This window comes from Phalangium opilio, unplaced genomic scaffold, assembly GCF_054372755.1.
Source record: "Phalangium opilio isolate 3A_F unplaced genomic scaffold, DU_Popi_V2 ptg000009l_1, whole genome shotgun sequence".
Lineage (NCBI taxonomy): Eukaryota > Metazoa > Arthropoda > Arachnida > Opiliones > Phalangiidae > Phalangium > Phalangium opilio.
The window spans coordinates 2,571,894-2,591,668 of NW_028324146.1; the positions used below are offsets into that span (position 1 = coordinate 2,571,894).

At 36.7% G+C, this 19,775-nt stretch overlaps 1 protein-coding gene across 1 annotated transcript; it reads left to right on the top strand.

Moving 5' to 3' along the window:
* Window positions 1–4,687: 4,687 nt before the first annotated feature.
* Window positions 4,688–19,517, top strand: ImpL2 (Ecdysone-inducible gene L2). The gene is made up of 8 exons (XM_089846403.1): window positions 4,688–4,821; window positions 11,542–11,688; window positions 11,925–11,970; window positions 16,153–16,337; window positions 17,265–17,514; window positions 18,572–18,738; window positions 19,081–19,203; window positions 19,413–19,517. The coding sequence occupies exons 2-8, from the start codon at window positions 11,575–11,577 to the stop codon at window positions 19,431–19,433; spliced, it is 906 nt and encodes a 301-aa protein (XP_089702529.1). The 5' UTR covers window positions 4,688–4,821; window positions 11,542–11,574; the 3' UTR covers window positions 19,434–19,517.
* The last annotated feature ends 258 nt before the right edge of the window (window positions 19,518–19,775 follow it).

The window sequence follows — 19,775 nt, forward strand, 5'->3', positions numbered from 1 at the left end:
TTTAATACCTTGAGCCCAATTCTCACTCGACCGAAAACAGACCTGGCAGAAATGGGTTCGACCGAAATGTCCAAATTTTTTCCGTCGTTAGGCTAACGCTGGTGTCTCAGCCAATGAAATTAAGTGGACGAACGCATGCGTACGCGGGATCGATTGGTGGCCACCATTTATTTATAGTGTTTTTAGCTGTTAAAAGAGTTAACCAGGGCTTATTGTAAACAATGTCACCAAGAATGAAAGATGTCGTTTCAGTTTCCGCCCTCGGGAAACCACTCCCATCTGTCACATGACCCAAAAATATCTACCGCAAAACTCAAAATTCGGTCGTTGTGTCAATTGTCTACCGCAAGTTCAAATTTTGCGTGATTTTCGTCGGCATTTTTGGTCGAGTGGGAATCAAGCTTAAAGCTTAATTCTCATCGGGAGCAAAAGTTCAACCGAAAAATTACTTGCTCAGTTCGACAAAAATTTAGGTCATTGTGTATTCTATTTTATCGGTTGGACTTGCCGTATTCCACCAATGAGCGGACGTTTTTAAAATCGTCATTGATGATGTACATTTTGAAGGAAATGATGGAGTTTTTTTTTATTAAAAGATGGATGTCTTCATATTCAAGATCCAGTACCAACACAAGGGAGCACTGTTTTCATAAAATGTCACTTTTGTATTAGGGCCTATATCTGGGTGCACGGCAGTGCACCCGCCAAGTTGTCGTGCACTACCAGCAATCCTTTACCTGAAACATTTCAGCCTCATTTTGACCCCCTCTTAACTCGGTACTGGGGAATAGTACACCACTCATATTTGCACCTCAAGGGCAGTGTTAATCCTAGGAAGTCCTCCAACTTCCAGCTTTCTAACTCATTTGGTTTCTGTGATAATCCTATGTGAAAATGACACATTATGAGACTGACTGACTGACTGACACATCATCAAAACCTCTAGGGCATTTCCGGTGGTGCTAGAATGATGAAATTTGGCATACTTGTACCACTAAGCATACAAGCAAAGGGAAAAGTCCCAAAAGCGGGAGTTTCCCCCTTTTAGCCCCTGAAATGGGGGTTTAAAATTAGAGTCATCATCTAAACCTCTAGGGCATTTCCGGTGGTGCTAGAATGATGAAATTTGGCATACTTGTACCACTAAGCATACAAGCAAAGGGAAAAGTCCCAAAAGCGGGAGTTTCCCCCTTTTAGCCCCTGAAATGGGGGTTTAAAATTAGAGTCATCATCTAAACCTCTAGGGCATTTCCGGTGTTGCGGGGATGATAAAATTTGGCATACAAGTAGGACTTGGCATACAAAGAAAGGGAAAAGTCCCAAAAGCGGGAGTTTTCCCCTTTTAGCCCCTGAAATGGGGGTTTAGAATTAGAGTCATCATCTAAACCTCTAGGGCACTTCCGGTGTTGCGGGAATGATAAAATTTGGCATACAAGTAGGACTTAGCATACAAAGAAAGGAAAAAGTCCCAAAAGCGGGAATTTTCCCCTGTTAGCCCCTGAAATGGGGGTTTTATAATTTATATCCACTCGTAATAGGACATTATAATTTAATTTTTTCGTCTCTTAATATTAATATTTTTTACTAATATGATTCTTTCGTATTATTGCAAAATTTATGTTTTTTACATAATGTTTTAGTAATTAATTTTTTTACTCATTTCCTTTTCATTTCGTCTGAAATGGTTCTAAGCGTGTTTTGATTCATTTAGTTTTTCTTAAATCTATTCTGTTGATTAAAAGTGTTACTTGCCACAATATTGTGTTCTTCGAATAGAAATACGGTTAACAATTATCACAGCCTGAGAAAAAAAAAAGAAAGTTGAATTCAAAAAAGTTGAAAAAGGCAAAGCCAAGTAAAACTCTTGGAAAGAACAAATAAAAATCTAAAAGTACAAATGCTTATTTCACTTCATAATCCTAATTCTATAGATCTACAAGAACATGAACGTACAAAAAGGAGTGAAATCTCACCAAAAACATCTCTGTAAAAATATGCCAAGTTGTTTGGCCGTAAAAAAAAATGAGATCTAAAATACTGCCAAGTTATTATCTCCAGGTGAACCAACATTTTATTCGACTTAAAACTTCTCAAGAATGTTTTTCTGACTTGGCCATTATCATACCAAACTTGCATCCTTCTTCTTTGCACCCGTGAAGGTTAATAACGGAAATTACAAGTTTAACCACAAAGGCTTATCAAGAATATTTAACCAATTTGATTTAATATTTTAATTTCGATCCATATCTGGAATTAAACGAATCCTTGATATGCAAATGGCCAAGTCAGAAAAACATTCTTGAGAAGTTTTAAGTCGAATAAAATGTTGGTTCACCTGGAGATAATAACTTGGCCGTATTTTAGATCTCACTTCTTTTTACGGCCAAACAACTTGGCATATTTTTACAGAGATGTTTTTGGTGAGTATATTATACCACAAATTTTCTTTTTTTCCGTGCATTTTGATGTCTCTTGTATTGTATAGTTATAAACAGTGGCCAAGACTTAAGCGTTAAAATTAATTTCGAAACATTTCTCCATTTTGTAATTATAGGGTCTGAGTGACGTGATTTTTATTAAATTTCCGTCAAGTAAGAATTGGTTAACGTTGGCTCTTGGCGTTTTAAGAATTTTCCAGGTCAAGCGCCTAAGATTTAAAGATTTAAAAAGGTATGCCCCATAAACATTGTTTGCTTAGACCAAAAAGTGATATTTAGTTTATAAGGAAGAGGGTATAAATTCGCCACATTTCCAGCTTTATCTCCTGTCCAAACGTAGGTCCGGAGTTAATCCCCGCCTCTAAATTACAACCAGCATCTTATTGGCTCTTGAAAACTCAAGCCAGCACGACGCCAATGACGAAAATGACGGATTTTCTGACTGAGGAGACGCGAAATAGCCCGGCCTCATTTTACGTCCCCCCTTGTATTTTGAAAGGGGGACTGGGACTATGGCGCACGAATACTGAGGCATCTTATACTTTCCCCCTAATAAACTAGATATCACTTCTTGCTTAGAGGTATTCTTAAAGTCTAAAATTTGGAAAAATTAGTAAAGCTTAAAATTTTCTAGGTTTCTCTCTCTTATCCACCTAGAATAAGTATTCAATATATCATTAAGTGTGACACTCATTGAAGTATACTAACAGGATTTGGGCCTATACACCTATGAAATTTCTAGAGAAGCGACCCTAGTGATGCAAAGGTACAAATTAGAAAAACCCAGGATTAACACGGTCCGTAATTTTCCCTTGTTAAACTATTATTTTTAACATGTGAATAAAGGTTTCTTAAGAAATTTAGTATTAATGTAATGGAAAATACCATATATTATTGTTATATGTTGTTTTTGAGTCTAGTATTAAAGGAAAAGCTCAGGTAACATAACATTATAACTTAAAAGAACGGTCTTGTACTAATATAAATGAAAAATATTAAAAAAAATGAAAGATCTCTTATTTTTTACTAAATAATTATCATTTAGTTAGTCTTACCCTACCTCACCCTTACCTTACCTCTCTCAGCCTGTGAGAATTCAACCAATGCCGTAGGGATAAGTGGTTCGATTTAGCAGACGCCACTAGAGCAATGGCGGGTGGCGAAGTAGTCCTCGTTTTAAGACTAGTTAAATGTTAACAGAAGTATGTAATACTTCTTCGAGAGAAGTGTACCACAAAGCGGGGTAAGTGTTACGTCACTCTTCCCAACATTGGAACATTTAGAGCAAGGTTACTAAACCGAATCACATACGCGATAAATAGTTCCCTCATCATTACTCTATTAGCGCTTAAATATTTGGCAAGACGCGCTTGTGCATTTCGTCCCACGTCAATACGAGGTTTGTGGAATGATTGCTGGGGATTTAGTGCCAAACAACTATAGAATTCACCTTACGGTGCGATGCCCATTTGTAGTTTGATGAGCGGGAAAGCAAACTAAAAGGGGGAGCCTGGGAAGAATGACGTTACATAACTAAAGCATTAGGAGGATACAGAGTGTCATCCTTCTTCTATTATCCCCTTCTGATGTTAATTATTTTGTAATAAGAGAACATTCACTTTTTTAATATTTATTTTTATATTTAGAAAAAGGCTGTATCTTTTGAGGTACCTTTCCCTTAAGATATAGTATAATATTATAATATTATATTATATATCATATTATCCCCTCGTTTGACTGAAGGTTTTCAAAAAGCACTTAAAAATTGCTGTCATTATGCGCTTTACGACACAGCTATATCGATCAACAATGCTATATTTTGGATCAAATAGTATATCAAATTTCATTTCTACCTTAATTATATAAAATCAAATTTGTTTTATTTGAACTTGATACATTTTAGAATTCTCATTTCGGAGGCCACACACACGATATTTAACTAAAAATTCCATATAATTTAACGTGACTTCTTAGAAAGTTTATTTTTAGAATAGAATATCGAAATCAGATTGTGTGTCATGTAAGATGAAAAAAAACGAAAAATTTAAAAAAAAAACTACGTCTACTATTGTGTGTATTAATATTAATAGAGGTTGAATCTCGAAAGACTTTATTTTCCCGTGTTTAATAATTGATGGCCAAATATCACCGCTTTCGTAAAAGCCATTAATTTCTCGTTCGGAGGTTTAGCTAAAGCGACCGCCCCCATCCTGTGGGAAATGGCAATCGGTGGCTATATAAACGAGCGCACGTGCCTCAATTCTCCGTCTTTCCTCGTGGATTTAGAAGCTAAGAAAGGCGTTTCTCGCGCAACAAAAAATCTACTTCCCACAGAGATTCAAATATACATTCGGAAAACAGTCGCTTCTCATCTTTGATTTTGGTAAGTAGAGTATCTGTATTCTGCTTTGCAATGCACAGGGTTTTCAGATGAGACGAAAACCTGATGGTGTTAGTGTGACAGTTTAAGTAAGAATAGATTTGGAAAGCTTTAGGTTAGGTTAGGTTAGGTTAAGGGTACGTAAAGGTGAGGTTTAGGTTAGGTAAAAGATAGGAAAAGGTTACGTTTAGGATAGGTTAGGTTAAAAATAGGTAAATGTTCGGTTATGTTTAATATAGTTTAGGTTAGGTTTAATATAGGTTAAGTTTGAGATAAGATTAGGTTCAATATAGGTTAAGTTTGAGATAAGATTAGGTTTAATATAGGTTAAGTTTGAAATAAGATTAGGTTTAATATACGTAAAGGTGAGGTTTATGTTAGCTTAGGTTTAATGTAGTTTACGTTAAGCTAAGTATAGGTTAGGTTGGGATTAGGATAGCTTTGGTTAGGGATAGGATTAGGATAGCTTAGATTAGGTTAGGTTAGGGGTAACATTAGGATAGGTAGGGTTTGGTTAGAATTAGGATAGCTTAGGTTCGGTTACGGTAAGGTTAGGTTTTAATATAGGTTAAGTTTGAGGTAAGTTTAGATTTGATATAGGTCAAGTTTGATATAAAATTAGGTTCAATGAATGATCAAGTGCCCATTTTCTAGGCCAGTGTTTAACCAGTAAGACGAACACTTATATTGAATACAATATTGCTGTATTACTAGCCTTTCATTTTTATTTTAATTTGTTAACGCATTGTCATATGTGGTGTTATAAATTTGACATTCATTGTAGCGTCGGCGGTGCTGCAACACCTGTAGGCTTAATGTACTTAATTTTAAGGTTAGAACTTAAAACCGTTTTTATCGATGCAATACAGTATTAGACACTTAGTGTAAATCTGTATAAACTCTGTAGGTTTCACTCTACCATGCAGAGAGACTACGAGTAATTATAAAGGCATGCCCTTGACAGAGCTAACTTGATTACGCGTAACTCATAATTGGTGTTCCGAAATTCTGAGATTGATTAGTCCCTCGACACATCTCTTGTTAACACATCTCGGGAAAAATATCAACGCGATATTTACCGAGGCTAGGAAGCACGGTTGCTGGACTAAAGTCTTTCTGTAATCAGTTATTGCAACGTTGCATGGACAATCGAGTCGTTTGACTATGTGTCAAATACGAGGGGTCGGTCATTCATGAAATCCCGTACGCTACCCGTGAAATCCAATTTAAGAAATCCGAAATCAATGCTGATTTCGAAATCAAACAAAAGTCGATGAAATCCGACGAAATCAAACTAAATCCGACGAAATCAAATTGGATTTCGAAATCCCGTACACTTTTTCCTAAACGTCCGACCCCTGGGTCAAATCCCGCACTCTTAGAAAAGTTTTTTAAGGACTTTTTCCCAATACGTTACCCGTTATTACATAATTAAAAACAGACTAGTTTCATTTCCTTTGAATTGAAAATTTTATACAAAGTACTATTTTCCGTAAAATTTTACCGAAATTAGTTTCTAAAATCAGATTGATTGATAGGCACTTGGCAATTCGGGCTTAACTCCGCCCCCAGCGCCATTATGGTATGTTTTTAGTTTTGCGCTCTTTAGAGCTGGAAAACTATTGTTCTGTCCCCTTGCGGCTGGGCGCCTATTCCCCTTTCTTCCACAGTTTTTGGTGTTACCAATTTGTCCGCGCAAAACTGTAATGTGGCCGAGACAATCTTGTTCTACATAATGAAAGCTATATAAGCCCCTCTTGGTATGTTTTTTAGCGCTAGTGGTAGGTAGCGTGACGTTGCATGACGATGAGCCTCTTAGTTTGACCCGAGCCGTGCCCCTAATAGTAGTAGTTGTGGCCGGAGTTTTCGCTTTCGTTATCGTTCGTTTTTAGCTTAAAAGGAACCATATAGTACCTTGACCCAGCCATAGGCGGAACGGATCTCGGCTAGAAATTTTATTTTACTTATTAAACCCGGATTCGATAGTCAATTTGAGTTTTCTTCCTTTAGTTTATCTCTAAGGTGCTGGGGACGAGGTGGGGGAAACCTCTATATTTGTGGGGTCGGATACTTCTGAATTTGTATCTTTGGAGTCTTTATATTTCTTTTCTTTTTATTTATGTGCTAATTAAATAGATAACGATGTAACTACTATTATGACCCAGCCCTTGGGTCATTTTGTTTTATTAGGATGGGAATGCGATAAAAACAAATTTCTCCAAAGTTTCCCTCGCTATTTTTATGTGTTTTCTTGGAAGTCTTATTATCAATACACCCATTTACACAACAACGTCTATGCCTCCATTTCAGTTTTGCGAAAATTTCCATTAAAAACCAAATAGTTCAAACCCTCCAAAATTTTCCCCCTATGACGTTACCGGACCCTCCGCCAAAATTACTCTATTTCCTATACGCTTGTCAGTCTCCCTGCACTCTTAAAGGCCGACTTCCATCGAAAAGAGCTCTAGCGAACTGAAAACCGAGCATCGAGACTAACAATGGAGCGACCACTCAGATTTTCGAATCCCCGCTGGGGTAAAAGATGGAAGTGTTCAAGATAACTGAAAGCCGCACAATGTGGTTCTAGCGAACTGAAAAGTAACAATAGAGAATTTCCTTCAGGGGAAAGAAAAAATTCGAGAGGAAATAAATTTAAAAGGATTTCTATTGTTCATCTTCAGTTCGCTAGAACCACATTGCACGGCTTTCAGTTAGCCCTTCCAACTTCTGACCCAGCGGGGCTTCGAAAATCGGCACGGTTGCTTCATTGTTAGTCTCAATGCTCGGTTTTCAGTTCGCTAGAACCCTTTTCGATGGAAGTCGGCCTTTAAAGACGTTCACTTGTTTTTTCCCAACGACATCAAAAGCGGTTAATAACTATGTTGAAAGTTCGCAACTTTTGTTTTGCAACTGAATCATCAATTCTAAACCCCAGACAGCCCAAAGCTTTATCAAATATTTTGGGATGTTACTGGAGCCTTGGATAACTTCAAAACGACGACGTAAAGATGTTTCAAGGACAATACTTGGCCCCAATATTGAAATTACGAGATCTTTATCAAAATATGACGTTTATTTCCTTTATCAAAACGTCAGTTTTGCTAGCTGATAAACGAAACTGCATGTAAGAACTATTTTTAGTAACCGGAAAAAGTTATTTTAGGCTCTTTTTGAGACGCGAGATGACGATCGTGTCTCCTACTAGATACGAGTGTATATATGTTACAAACAACCTTATTTCATAAAATAAAATGAGAGATTGTCCAGGGATAGATGTAATTTTAGAAGCAGAATGGAGCACGGTTAGTATTTACTTCAGTCCGACTCATAGCCCAGTATAGAGCCCCTACCTCCAACACGTAACGAAAAGTTTAAATTATCTTATTGGCTCAGTTAAACTACGTTTTGATGAGGTTGCTGATGGGGACGGCGTAAAATACGTAATTTCTTTTTACCTCTGTCGCTATGACCCGCCTCTTCTTTCATACCCTATCCGTCCCGTGGAAAGGGGTCCGGGACTTTGACGCACGCCCAGATTACTCTGTTCTCCATTCCTACTTCTAAAATTAAATCAGTCCCTGTTTGTCAGAATCTTTAGTTGGTTTTTAAATTCTACGGAAATACTAGCAAGGACTATACAAGTTTTCGACTCATTTAGATGAGTCAACTTGAGTTGAATAAACTAGTGTGAGCAGAAGTTGGACAAGTTGAATCACCATATTTAAAATTTATCACTCACCAATTTTGTTGACTCAACTTTTTCACCCAACTAGCTGAATTTGTATCGTAAAGTAACAGGCGGCGCACCCCTAGCATACTGGCTAATCTTCTGGACACGAATTTTATCTTGCCAAAGGCAGGAACCAATCAGACCTAGTGCAATAGGTCCCATTGGTTCCTGCCTTTGGCTTAACTGGCCTTTACCAAGCTTATCCACTGTGTAGTAGAAAAGACATCTTTAAGGGGCATCAACGGAGAAGCCCTTTGCTTTAAGTCTTCCTTGTTGCTATTTTATAGGATGAACTCAGAATTCAACTGAAATGAAATGTTCTAACTGGGTGAAAATGTTTTAAGTTCGACACATAGGGGACTGTAGGTTAGCTGTGACATAGGGACTAGCCACAAACCCTCTGCAAATAAGCCACAAGTTTATTGTGAACATTCCTTCGTAGATAAAGGTTATTAGAATAATTTATAACGTTGTAATATCGCTTATGTTTAAAGCATTATGTATTGTTATCGTTCTACTCATGATTAATTCTACTAAACTTCCAGAAAACTATTTTACGAAATTGGATCAAATTCCACGTGAGATAAAAACATCGTTAAAAATGTAGATACGTAGACCAAGACCTCTTTAATTCCAAATCATTTTTATTTATACAATTCTGGAGATAACGTTTTAGTTTGCACAGAGCTGATGAAGAAGAAAGTGCGAAAATCAAGGATATCTACTTAGATTTGTAGTTAACAGTTTTCCGACTTCTCCTTATCGCGATGCTCCATAGTAGTTCAAAATGCACGCTTTTGTTATCAGTCTCACGTGCTAGGTAATAATACCCCAGTTTAAGTAAAATAAGGTTACTTTTAACCAGATCTAAATCAATTCAATATAAATTCAAATACTTTATTTTCAAAAGTGAATCAATTTGAAATCAAACTAGTTTTGATTATTATCATTGTCTTCAAAACGGTAGGAAATATACAGGGTGTTTGTGAAAAGTCCATCAATAATGAAAGAGCGTATTTATTGGGCCATTTTGAGTCGAAAATGTTCTATGACATTTTGCCGTCCGAGCCACGGTTTTCGAGTTATGATTTGAATATTTTAGGGATGACCCCTTCATTAAATTAGCCCTGTCTTTCAATTTCTTAATTAAATTTAAGGGGTCATCCGTAAATTACTCCAATCATAACTTGTAAACAGTGGCTCGGACGGCAAAATGTCATAGAACATTTTCGACTCAAAATGGCCCAATAAATACGCCCTTTCATTATTGATAGACCTTTCACAAACACCCTGTATAGCTTTATATTTTATAAAAGATTACCTAGGGCCTACGTCAGACGTCTTTCTAAATCACACGAAGCTTATGAGATTGCAGTTTTCAGTGATCTTGAGGTTTCTTTGTAATTTGTGGATTGTTTGTGACTATCGGGTTCATGAAAAACAAGATTAACAAGGAAATGGTTAAGAAAACTCGCTACCATCTTCGTGCTCGTATTGCGATAGAAAGGGTTGATGCAATCGTAGCATTGTTGCTTCAGACACAAAATACAAGTGGGATGTAGAACCGCTTAAAATAAGGGCAATAAGTCGCTTGAAGACTTGGTCCCTCCTCATGAGCTTTTGTACAAAACTATGCCAAATAAACTTTGAAACTTTGATATCGGATACCAGCTCTGAGTTCGTATTGGGAATGAAAGACATGGTACATTTAAAGTGTTCACTCCATTTTTCGGGACCGGCATGGCCTGCTTTGGGTTCATTTTCAAATCAAAGACTATTAATTATTGTTGAAATACCTTTTCTAACTACAATTTCAAATTACTTTCATCCCAAAATTTACTACAAATCAATGCAAGGTTTATTATTATCAGATAGTATTTTTAGCCATATCGTAGTATACGATAGGCTCTTAGTTTGACCCGAGCCGTAGTAACAGTAGTAATAGTAGTAACAGTAGTAACAGTAGTGGCCGGAGTTTTCGCTATCGTTATCGTCAGGGGTAACTGGGCTCGGTTAGAAATTTAATTTTAATTAAAATTTTTTTGAGATTGCAGACGGGATTCGAACCCGGGTCGCTCACGTAGTAGACGGAAATTCTACCACTGAGCTATAGAGACTTGATAGAAAGCCCGAGTTTTTTATTATTTATTTTTATCTCTAAAATGTCAGGGTGATGTGGGGTACCTCTTAATCTGTGGGGTCGGATACTTTTGAATTTTTATCTGTGGGGTCGGATACTTATGAATTTGTATGTTTGGGGTTTTTATATTTATTTCCTTTTTATTTATGTGCTAATTAAATAGATAACGATTTTCCCCGTTTCATGTGTTTCGTTCTCGTTCGGTAGCTATCGTCATCTATGTTATGTTTGACTGGAACGTTTTGGCGGTTAATTCAAATGTGGATTTAGATAGAGCTAACATAGTGTTAAATGAGCGTTATGCGTTTGATCATTTTAGCATTGCTAAAGGTAATTCGAGGGGATAATCACTAAAATGCGTAATCACTATAACTAAACTTTCTCTTTCAAAAGTTTCTGGGCATAAGTCCTTGTTTGAAATTTATAAGATGCGATAAGTGTGCATCGGCATAAGTCTATGTTGTAAACTCATCGAGGGGATTATCACTAAAAACTATCTGATCTTCGATTCGCCGGAATATTAGAATTACAGCATAAGTAAATTTATACGGTTATAATTTAATCACTGTTTAGACTTTAGAGTAGGGAATCGAGGGGCTATTCACTCTGATTTTATGCACGGTAAATCATTTAAGCATTACTCATTAGGGTAAGGTATAGAGGGGTTATCCACTCATTAGGATAGGGTATAGAGGGCTATTCACTCGTACGATATGGCTACTATTACGAGCCCTTGGGCCGTCTTGTTTAGAGTTAAAATAACACATATAGCCATTAATATTAACGTTATTTTTCTTGTCTATTATGTTAAGAAAATTCCAAAGTTAATAGTATTTTATATATTTCTATATAGCCCTGATCGCATTGCAATTTAATCAGTGCAATTATGAAGATATTCTACACTATAAGCACTTTTGGTTTTTACATTTTTTCCCTGGCTTTGATTGGCTTGACTTCAAACACTAACGCTATGAAAATCGTCGAAGATGGAAGCAAAATTGTAAGAATTTGTTTGTTTTCAAAAATAAGGTTTTGATAAATCATAAAGCACTGTTCCGCTATTCGCTATACTAATAACGAGACAAGTGGTCGGGAAGAACCAATGATATCACTAAATTTCTTCAAATAAAACTACCTTGTTCCTTATCATTGGCTTATCCAGGACACGTGCTCTATTTTTAGATACATAATAATACTCATAATGGTGATTAATGAAGCTCTTAACATGTTTTTAAGGTAAAGCCATTCCTTTACCAATCGCACAAGAAGAGGGGAAGCAAAGGTAATTCAATCTTTATCATACAGTGTTTGCGGAATTTGCGCTTGCGGACTTGCTTATAGCAAGAAGTGATATCTAGTTTATTAGGGAGAATGTAAAATATGCCTAAGTATTCGCGCGCCATATAGTCCCAACCCCCCTTTCAAAATACAAGGGGGGACGTAAAAGGAGGCCGGGCTATTTCACCTCTCCTCAGTCGGAAAGTACTTGATTTTTGTCATTCGCGTCGCGCTGACGTGAGTTCTCAAGGACCAATGATATGTTGGTTGTAATTTAGAGGCGGAGATTAACTCCGGACCTACGTTTGGACTGGAGATAAACCTGCAAATGTGGCGAATTTATACCTTCTCCCTAATAAACTAGATATCACTTCTTGCTATTAGGGTCAATCTACGACTGATAGACAACTCGTCCCACCATGGGTCGGCCGATCATCATGAAATTTTAGGCACACTAAATTGTGGCCAAATAATGAACAATTGTAGATTTTGAGCGATAAATATCAATTGGTTCAGAAATAATTGCAATTTGAAAATACCCCCCGTTTTCCGAGTCTTCGAAAAGTCATTTTCGTACCATTAAACATAAAGTCGAATCTTACCTTCATTTTTTGAGATAATTTCATAAAAATTATCATTTATAGAGTATTTGAAGCGTAGAATCCGAATATGGTTTCAGATTTATTCTATCTTTAACACTTGTCTTTTAATTCCGGGTCATTTGGGATTTTTATTATTTTTGGGGGCCACATTCGGGGGTCCATAACCCCCCGAGGAACAACTTCGATTTTTTAATTGATAACATATTTGAATAGATGCTTAAATAAGCTTTGTTTTGATATATAAATTGACCCTGCTATTTAGTTCCTAAGACACTAAATTCACGTTTTTGCATTTTCACGAAAAATGATGCTTTGAAAAAAACTGAAATCAATCAATTTTATTCCAAGAGCTCAAAATTTATACTTATGATATAGTAGCGTTTTTTTAAATAGTGTTTGAGCGTTATCTAAACAAATTTTAGGAATAGTATATTTTTCTGAGCCTCAAGTACGAGATTTTTGCGAACATTTAACAGGAGCTGGCAAAATGCATAAAATGCAATTTATTGGTACGAAACATGGGCCCACAAAGAAGGACAAACAAAGCTTTTAGATATTCGTGAAAATGTGTCTGATTTTATTAGCAATCTGTCAAATATGATGGATAAACTAGTTCAGCACCACTTCGTAGCCAAGGCTCAAGCCAAGTATTTGAGAGATTATAGGTGGAATTCATAAACGTCGGACGCAACGCAATTTAGTACAGGGAAAGGCAGGACGTCGTGCGCAAAGTCCTGTCTTTTGCGCACGACGCCCTGCCTTTGCCTGTACTAAATTGCGTTGCGTCCGACGTTTATGAATTCCACCTTTAAAAGACTCGCTAAGGGAAAATGAGGCGGTAATATTGCTGGACTTCGCGGAAAACTTTTCGTTTATCGTACAGGATACCGTTCAGGGTTTTCATTGGGAAACATCACAATGCACCATACACCCCTTTGTGGTCTATTGCAAAATCCAAGGTACCATCAAGCCATTTAGTTTCTGCATTGTGTCTGATGAAATGGATCATGGAGCCGCCACTGTCCACTGCTTCATAAAATTCCTTATATCAGAATTGAAAACCACCTTTCCCGAGTTGCAACATGTAAATTATTTTAGCGACGGAGCCGCATCACAGTATAAAAACTGTAAGAACCTGATAAATCTATGTTTCCACCAACTGGATTTTGGCCTAACTGCGGAGTGGAACTTTTTTGCAACATCGCATGGAAAAAGTCCATGTGATGGTATTGGCGGTACAGTAAAGCGCTTGGTTGCTAGAGCTGCTCTTCAAAGAACAGTAGAAAATCAAATCATAACTCCAGTACATAACTGAACACATTAATGGAATAAAATTTATTTACGTGACAAAAGATGACGTTAAAACACATCGAATTTCATTGGAAGAAAGATTCTCTAAAGCTTCAACTGTGGTTGGAACATAAGTTTATTCCTGTGTCAGACTCCGAACTCAATATGTACCGTATCTCTGCTGATCTATTTAGTGTCAAAGTTAGAGTTTACCAACAAGAGGATCAAATACGTGAAAATTCCCATAACCTCGCTTTTGAAGATATTGCTATTGGTGACTATGTAGCGGCAGTATATAATAAAGAGTGGTATGTGGCCCTGGTTCAACAAGCCATCAAAGAAGAACTTGACTTTCTAAGATTTATGAAATGTGACAAAATGAGGTGCGAAGTATCATGGCCGTCGAAAGAAGACGAATGTTTCGTACCAATAAATAGGCCTTTACATAAAATCCGTATGTTGCCGGGGGAAAAAGCAGAGACGAAGGCTATTCTTCCCTCCCGCGAAAAGAAAATGTTGCCGGTGGAAAAAGCAGAGATGAAGAGCGTTCGTACCCTCCCGCGAAATAATTTATAGAAAGGCCTATTGCATTTTATGCATTTTGCCAGCTCCTGTTAAATGTTCGCAAAAATCTCGTACTTGAGGCTCAGAAAAATATACTATTCCTAAAATTTGTTTAGATAACGCTCAAACACTATTTAAAAAAACGCTACTATATCATAAGTATAAATTTTGAGCTCTTGGAATAAAATTGATTGATTTCAGTTTTTTTCAAAGCATCATTTTTCGTGAAAATGCAAAAACGTGAATTTAGTGTCTTAGGAACTAAATAGCAGGGTCAATTTATATATCAAAACAAAGCTTATTTAAGCATCTATTCAAATATGTTATCAATTAAAAAATCGAAGTTGTTCCTCGGGGGGTTATGGACCCCCGAATGTGGCCCCCAAAAATAATAAAAATCCCAAATGACCCGGAATTAAAAGACAAGTGTTAAAGATAGAATAAATCTGAAACCATATTCGGATTCTACGCTTCAAATACTCTATAAATGATAATTTTTATGAAATTATCTCAAAAAATGAAGGTAAGATTCGACTTTATGTTTAATGGTACGAAAATGACTTTTCGAAGACTCGGAAAACGGGGGGTATTTTCAAATTGCAATTATTTCTGAACCAATTGATATTTATCGCTCAAAATCTACAATTGTTCATTATTTGGCCACAATTTATTGTGCCTAAAATTTCATGATGATCGGCCGACCCATGGTGGGACGAGTTGTCTATCAGTCGTAGATTGACCCATTAGTTAAACCTTAGGAGTGCCTCTTTCTCCAAATCTTTACTGAACTAAGTTATAGGATCTCTTTTAAATATTCGGTTTAAAAAAAAAAAATCACAATTACTTCGGGAAAGAAGTGAAAATTATTGTCTGTTGGACATAGACGAAATAGTCTAATTCAGGAATCATAACCGAATTTATAGAACAGGAAATTAGATGCTCGTTGTTCTTAAAAATTATACATTTCTTCAGTGCTTGGTTTCCATCATAAGTTTATAAGATATGTTCCATAAGTATGACACTACCTATATTTTGTAATGCTAGAGACTTACTGAGAGCTAGTTCGAGAATATCGCGAGAATTGACTACTCGGTTTTGCAATCCATCTTCCTATTGACAGCGCCTAACCAGTCGAGGTTTTACGATGATCTATGACGTTTCACCTACGACACTTCGTGACAAGCTCTCAGTAACCAGTGACAAACTTATGGAACATATCTTATGATTCCACTTAGGGTCCTGCAGTTTTAGATTATAAATACAACTTCAGTGTAAAATGTTTAGAGATGTGAAATGAACTTAAATTTTAAAAACGGTGAATTACCGATACGGAGAAAAAAAAATACGAACCTGTAATTTTTTTTTCATGTGCTTATTTAAACTCTATTAAACTTTGTTGAATTGTGAGCACTTATGATAGCTAGCTTAGGTGCTTTACACACAGCAGGCGAACGAGGCATCCTTCCTTGACAGGCTTTGACTTACTCCCAATTTTTGTTAATTTACGGGTAAATTACCATTGTACAAATACTATATGATGTAAATCCTTAATTTAAGGTAGCATTTGGTAAAAAATTATACAATTGAAATTATATACAAAAATACTCTTTAAGAAAGACCATTAAGGGAAAGCGGTTTGAAAATTTAGAATAAACTCTGCAAATATTTATGAAAAATGTAAAAATCCTTCAAAACAATTATAATAATAATAATATACGTTTCAATTCCAGGAGTTCACATACCCGTTCCTTACATTATATTCAAAGAAGCTCTTAATGAAACTAAAGTTGCTAACCTTTTCGACAAAGTCGAACTCGTATGCGATGTAATGGGTTTCCCTCCACCATCTATTCGTTGGCTTAAAAACGGAGAGGACTTCGCAGGAATGGAATCTCAGTCACCATATAACGAAGCCGTAAGTCTATTTGTATATAAGCCGCGTCTCCCCATAAACGAAAACCTTACAAATAACTGTGGGATCTACTTGTGTTAAGTCGAACTTTCTACTGCTCTCAAACGCAAATATAATTTAGAAATAACGTAAAGCTAGTACCTAAATAGATCACAATCGTCACGTGATTCATGATATCTCTGAGCCAAGAAAAATTATTTACTGCCCCCGCTAAGCCATAACACCGCATATGAATACTAGGGCAATTACGCTGGCAAATCAAATTACGTTGAAAAGGTTTGCACAGAGATAGATTTAATTTTAGAAGTAGGAATGGAGAACAGAGCAATCTGGGTGAGCTTCAAAGTCCCTGACCCCCTTCCACGGGACGGAGGGGTATGAAAGAAGAGTCCGGTTTAAGCGACAGAGGTAAAAATAAATTAAGTTCCGTCAGCAATGTCATCAAAACGTAGTTTAAGTGAGCCAATAAGATAATTTAAACTTTTCTTTACGTGTTTGAGGGAAAGGCTCTATACTGGGCTAGGAGTCGGACTGAAGTAAATACTAACCGTTCTTCATTGCTTTACTTCTAAAATTAAATCTATCCCTGTTTGCACTAGGAAATATTTCATCACCAAGATTCAAAATAACCTCAAAAAAAACAAAATTCGCTATTCCTTTGAAATAAATAAAAATATATAGCGTAACATATAAGTAGAGATTGATTAAGCAAAGACACTAGAGTGAAAGCCATGGGCACACAGAAGGCATTCAGTGAAAAAATGTGTACATCCCCGTCATTTCTATTTGCTTTTGATAACGTTGAGTTAGCGTTGAAAGTTGTATTTGATTCGAGAAAATTTTTTTCAAGAAACGACGACTAATTTGTAGCCCATTTTCGTTAATGAGACAAAATAGAATTTTAGTATAAATTAAATAAAAATTTTCTAGTTGGCCGAGAGGGAAGAAGCAAGATACATGGCTATGATCAAGACTTGGGGTCAAAATGTTTATTCCTTAAACATTGGTAGATCTACGTCAAAGTTAACCATAGAATGCTTAAGACCAGAGGATTTGGGAGAGTACACTTGCATAGTCGAAACCAAATATCAGATGGAAAAAAGCAAGACTATTCTTATGACACCTCCAAGTGGAATAACTGAAATTGGAAAATACTCCGCACGTTTATACTGTAATAAAGGTAATCCTTTTCATTCGTTTCGCAAGGCAATAAACCATTTCAAGTGAACAATTTGCTGAGGGTATAAGAACAATCATAAGACATGTTCCATAATTTTGTCACTGGTAACTGAGAGCTTGTCACGAAGTGACTTAGGTGAAAGGTCATAGATTCTCGTAATGCACTGGTGAGACGCTGTCAAAGGCTTAGAACAGACTAAATAGGAAGATGGACTACAAAACTGCGTGTAGTCAATTCTCGCTTGTCGTTCTCGAACTAGCTCTCTTAAGTCTCTGGCATTGCGAAGTATAGGTAGTGTTATAATTTCGAATGAATATAAAATTGTACAGCTATAAGTCGGGGCCAAACGTATTGTCTGTAAAGTTGAACTTTAAAGGCCGACTTCCAGCGAAAAGGGTTCTAGCGAACTGAAATCCGAGCATTGAGACTAACAATGAAGCGACCGTGCCGATTTTCGAATTCTCACTGGGTCAAAGTAACGAGAACCCTTCCAGCTTTTGACCCAGCGGGGCTTCGAAAATCGGCACGGTCGCTTCATTGTTAGTCTCAATGCTCGGTTTTCAGTTCGCTAGAACCCTTTTCGCTGGAAGTCGGCCTTTAACACCACAAGCATTTCTCGTTGTACCTCTTTTCACGGCGCCAACTAGCCTCTGCTTTAGAAAGCAGGGATTTTTTTGTAACTTTCCCCATTTCGTTTCTTTTTTACGTGTTATAATTGTGAACATTTGCCGCCTTGTGGTGTATCAAGGTCTCCCTCGTGAGTTTTCACATTCGCTCCCCCCTCTCCCGATCGAGTTCATAAGGTTCAAACTCAACCGTTGAGGAGCGTTATCCCAGTATTGGCTGAGATTATAAATTTACGAGCTTGATTGAGAATTTACCCTACTTACAAAAATTACAGTGACGAAATGAAGGACCAGTTGATTTCAACTGAAAAAATGTTTCATTTCTATCTTCTAAATCTGTTAAAACCGTTGTTAAAGCGGCTACGTAGTAGAGGAGATTTATGTTTGTCTCAGACCATTAATGCGGATACTGTATTTGTTTTTATTTTCAGAATCTTTTTTGACAGTACCCACTGTCTTTTCACGAACAAAGGCCGTTTTCGAACTACAGGGCCAGGATCTCGTAATTGAATGCCGTTACAGTAACGGCGAGACAAAAGAAACGAAATGGCTTGGACCTAACGATGAAGTGTTACCGAGGAATTCCGAAAAGTACAAGGTAAATCAAATTAAATTGGTAGAAGGAGATGAAATATTACCATAAGTTCATGTTCTATAAGTTTGTCACTGGTTTCTGAGAGCTTGTAGGTGAAACGTCATAGATTCTCATGTGAGGCGCTGTCAAAGGCTTAGTGCGGACTAAATAGCGTAGTCCATTCTCGCGTCGTTCTTGAACTAGCTCTCAGGAAGTCTCTAGCTTTACGAAGAATAGGAAGCGTCATACTTATGGAACATATTTTATAGACTTATGATATTACTACTTAACACGAATATTAAGGCTATTTATTGCTTATGGGGTCAGCCTTGAAAAGCACATTTTAATTCATTTTATCTTTAATAGGTTCTTGACAATGGAGACTTAATCATTCGCAATTTAGTTTGGAATGACATGGGTTCATACACATGCGTAATAGAAACACCATCACGAACAGCGGAAGGTGATACTTTCGTCTATCCGGTGAAGGTAAGTTTCTATTGCTTAGAATACAGGCTGAAAAACTTCGTCAGCTACCAGTCTCAATACTTCCGGGATAATTTTTAGTGCGTTAACAAGAGCTTGTAGAGTAAATAAATGATTGTAGGTAGACTGGTCGCTGGCGAAATTTTCACCCTTCATATTTCTTTAGTCAAACATAAAATTAGGATCTAAAAACAACAACCCTTTCTTTGCAGCCTAGTAAGAAAGTGTACTAATGAAAGAGCCAAATTAATTTTTTAATTATTTAAGAAAAATCTTTAATATTTTGTGTAGCAATGAAATAAAAATATCATGAAAAATTCTATATTTATTTTTTCTGTGTAAAAATGTAGATACAAACTTTATCTTATGACTTACTTGTCATTTGTACTACGACGGCTTTTATAAACCCTATAGAATATGGACGCTTTGTCGGTACAAAAACCTCGTAATGAACGAGTATAGAGAGATCAGGATTCTAGGCGAGGGGCTAGTCACTGTCAAAGTTTTAGTACACGGATTACGTGTAATCATTTTAGAACTGTCAAGGGCAGGGCTTTTAAAGATTGCTCGTAATC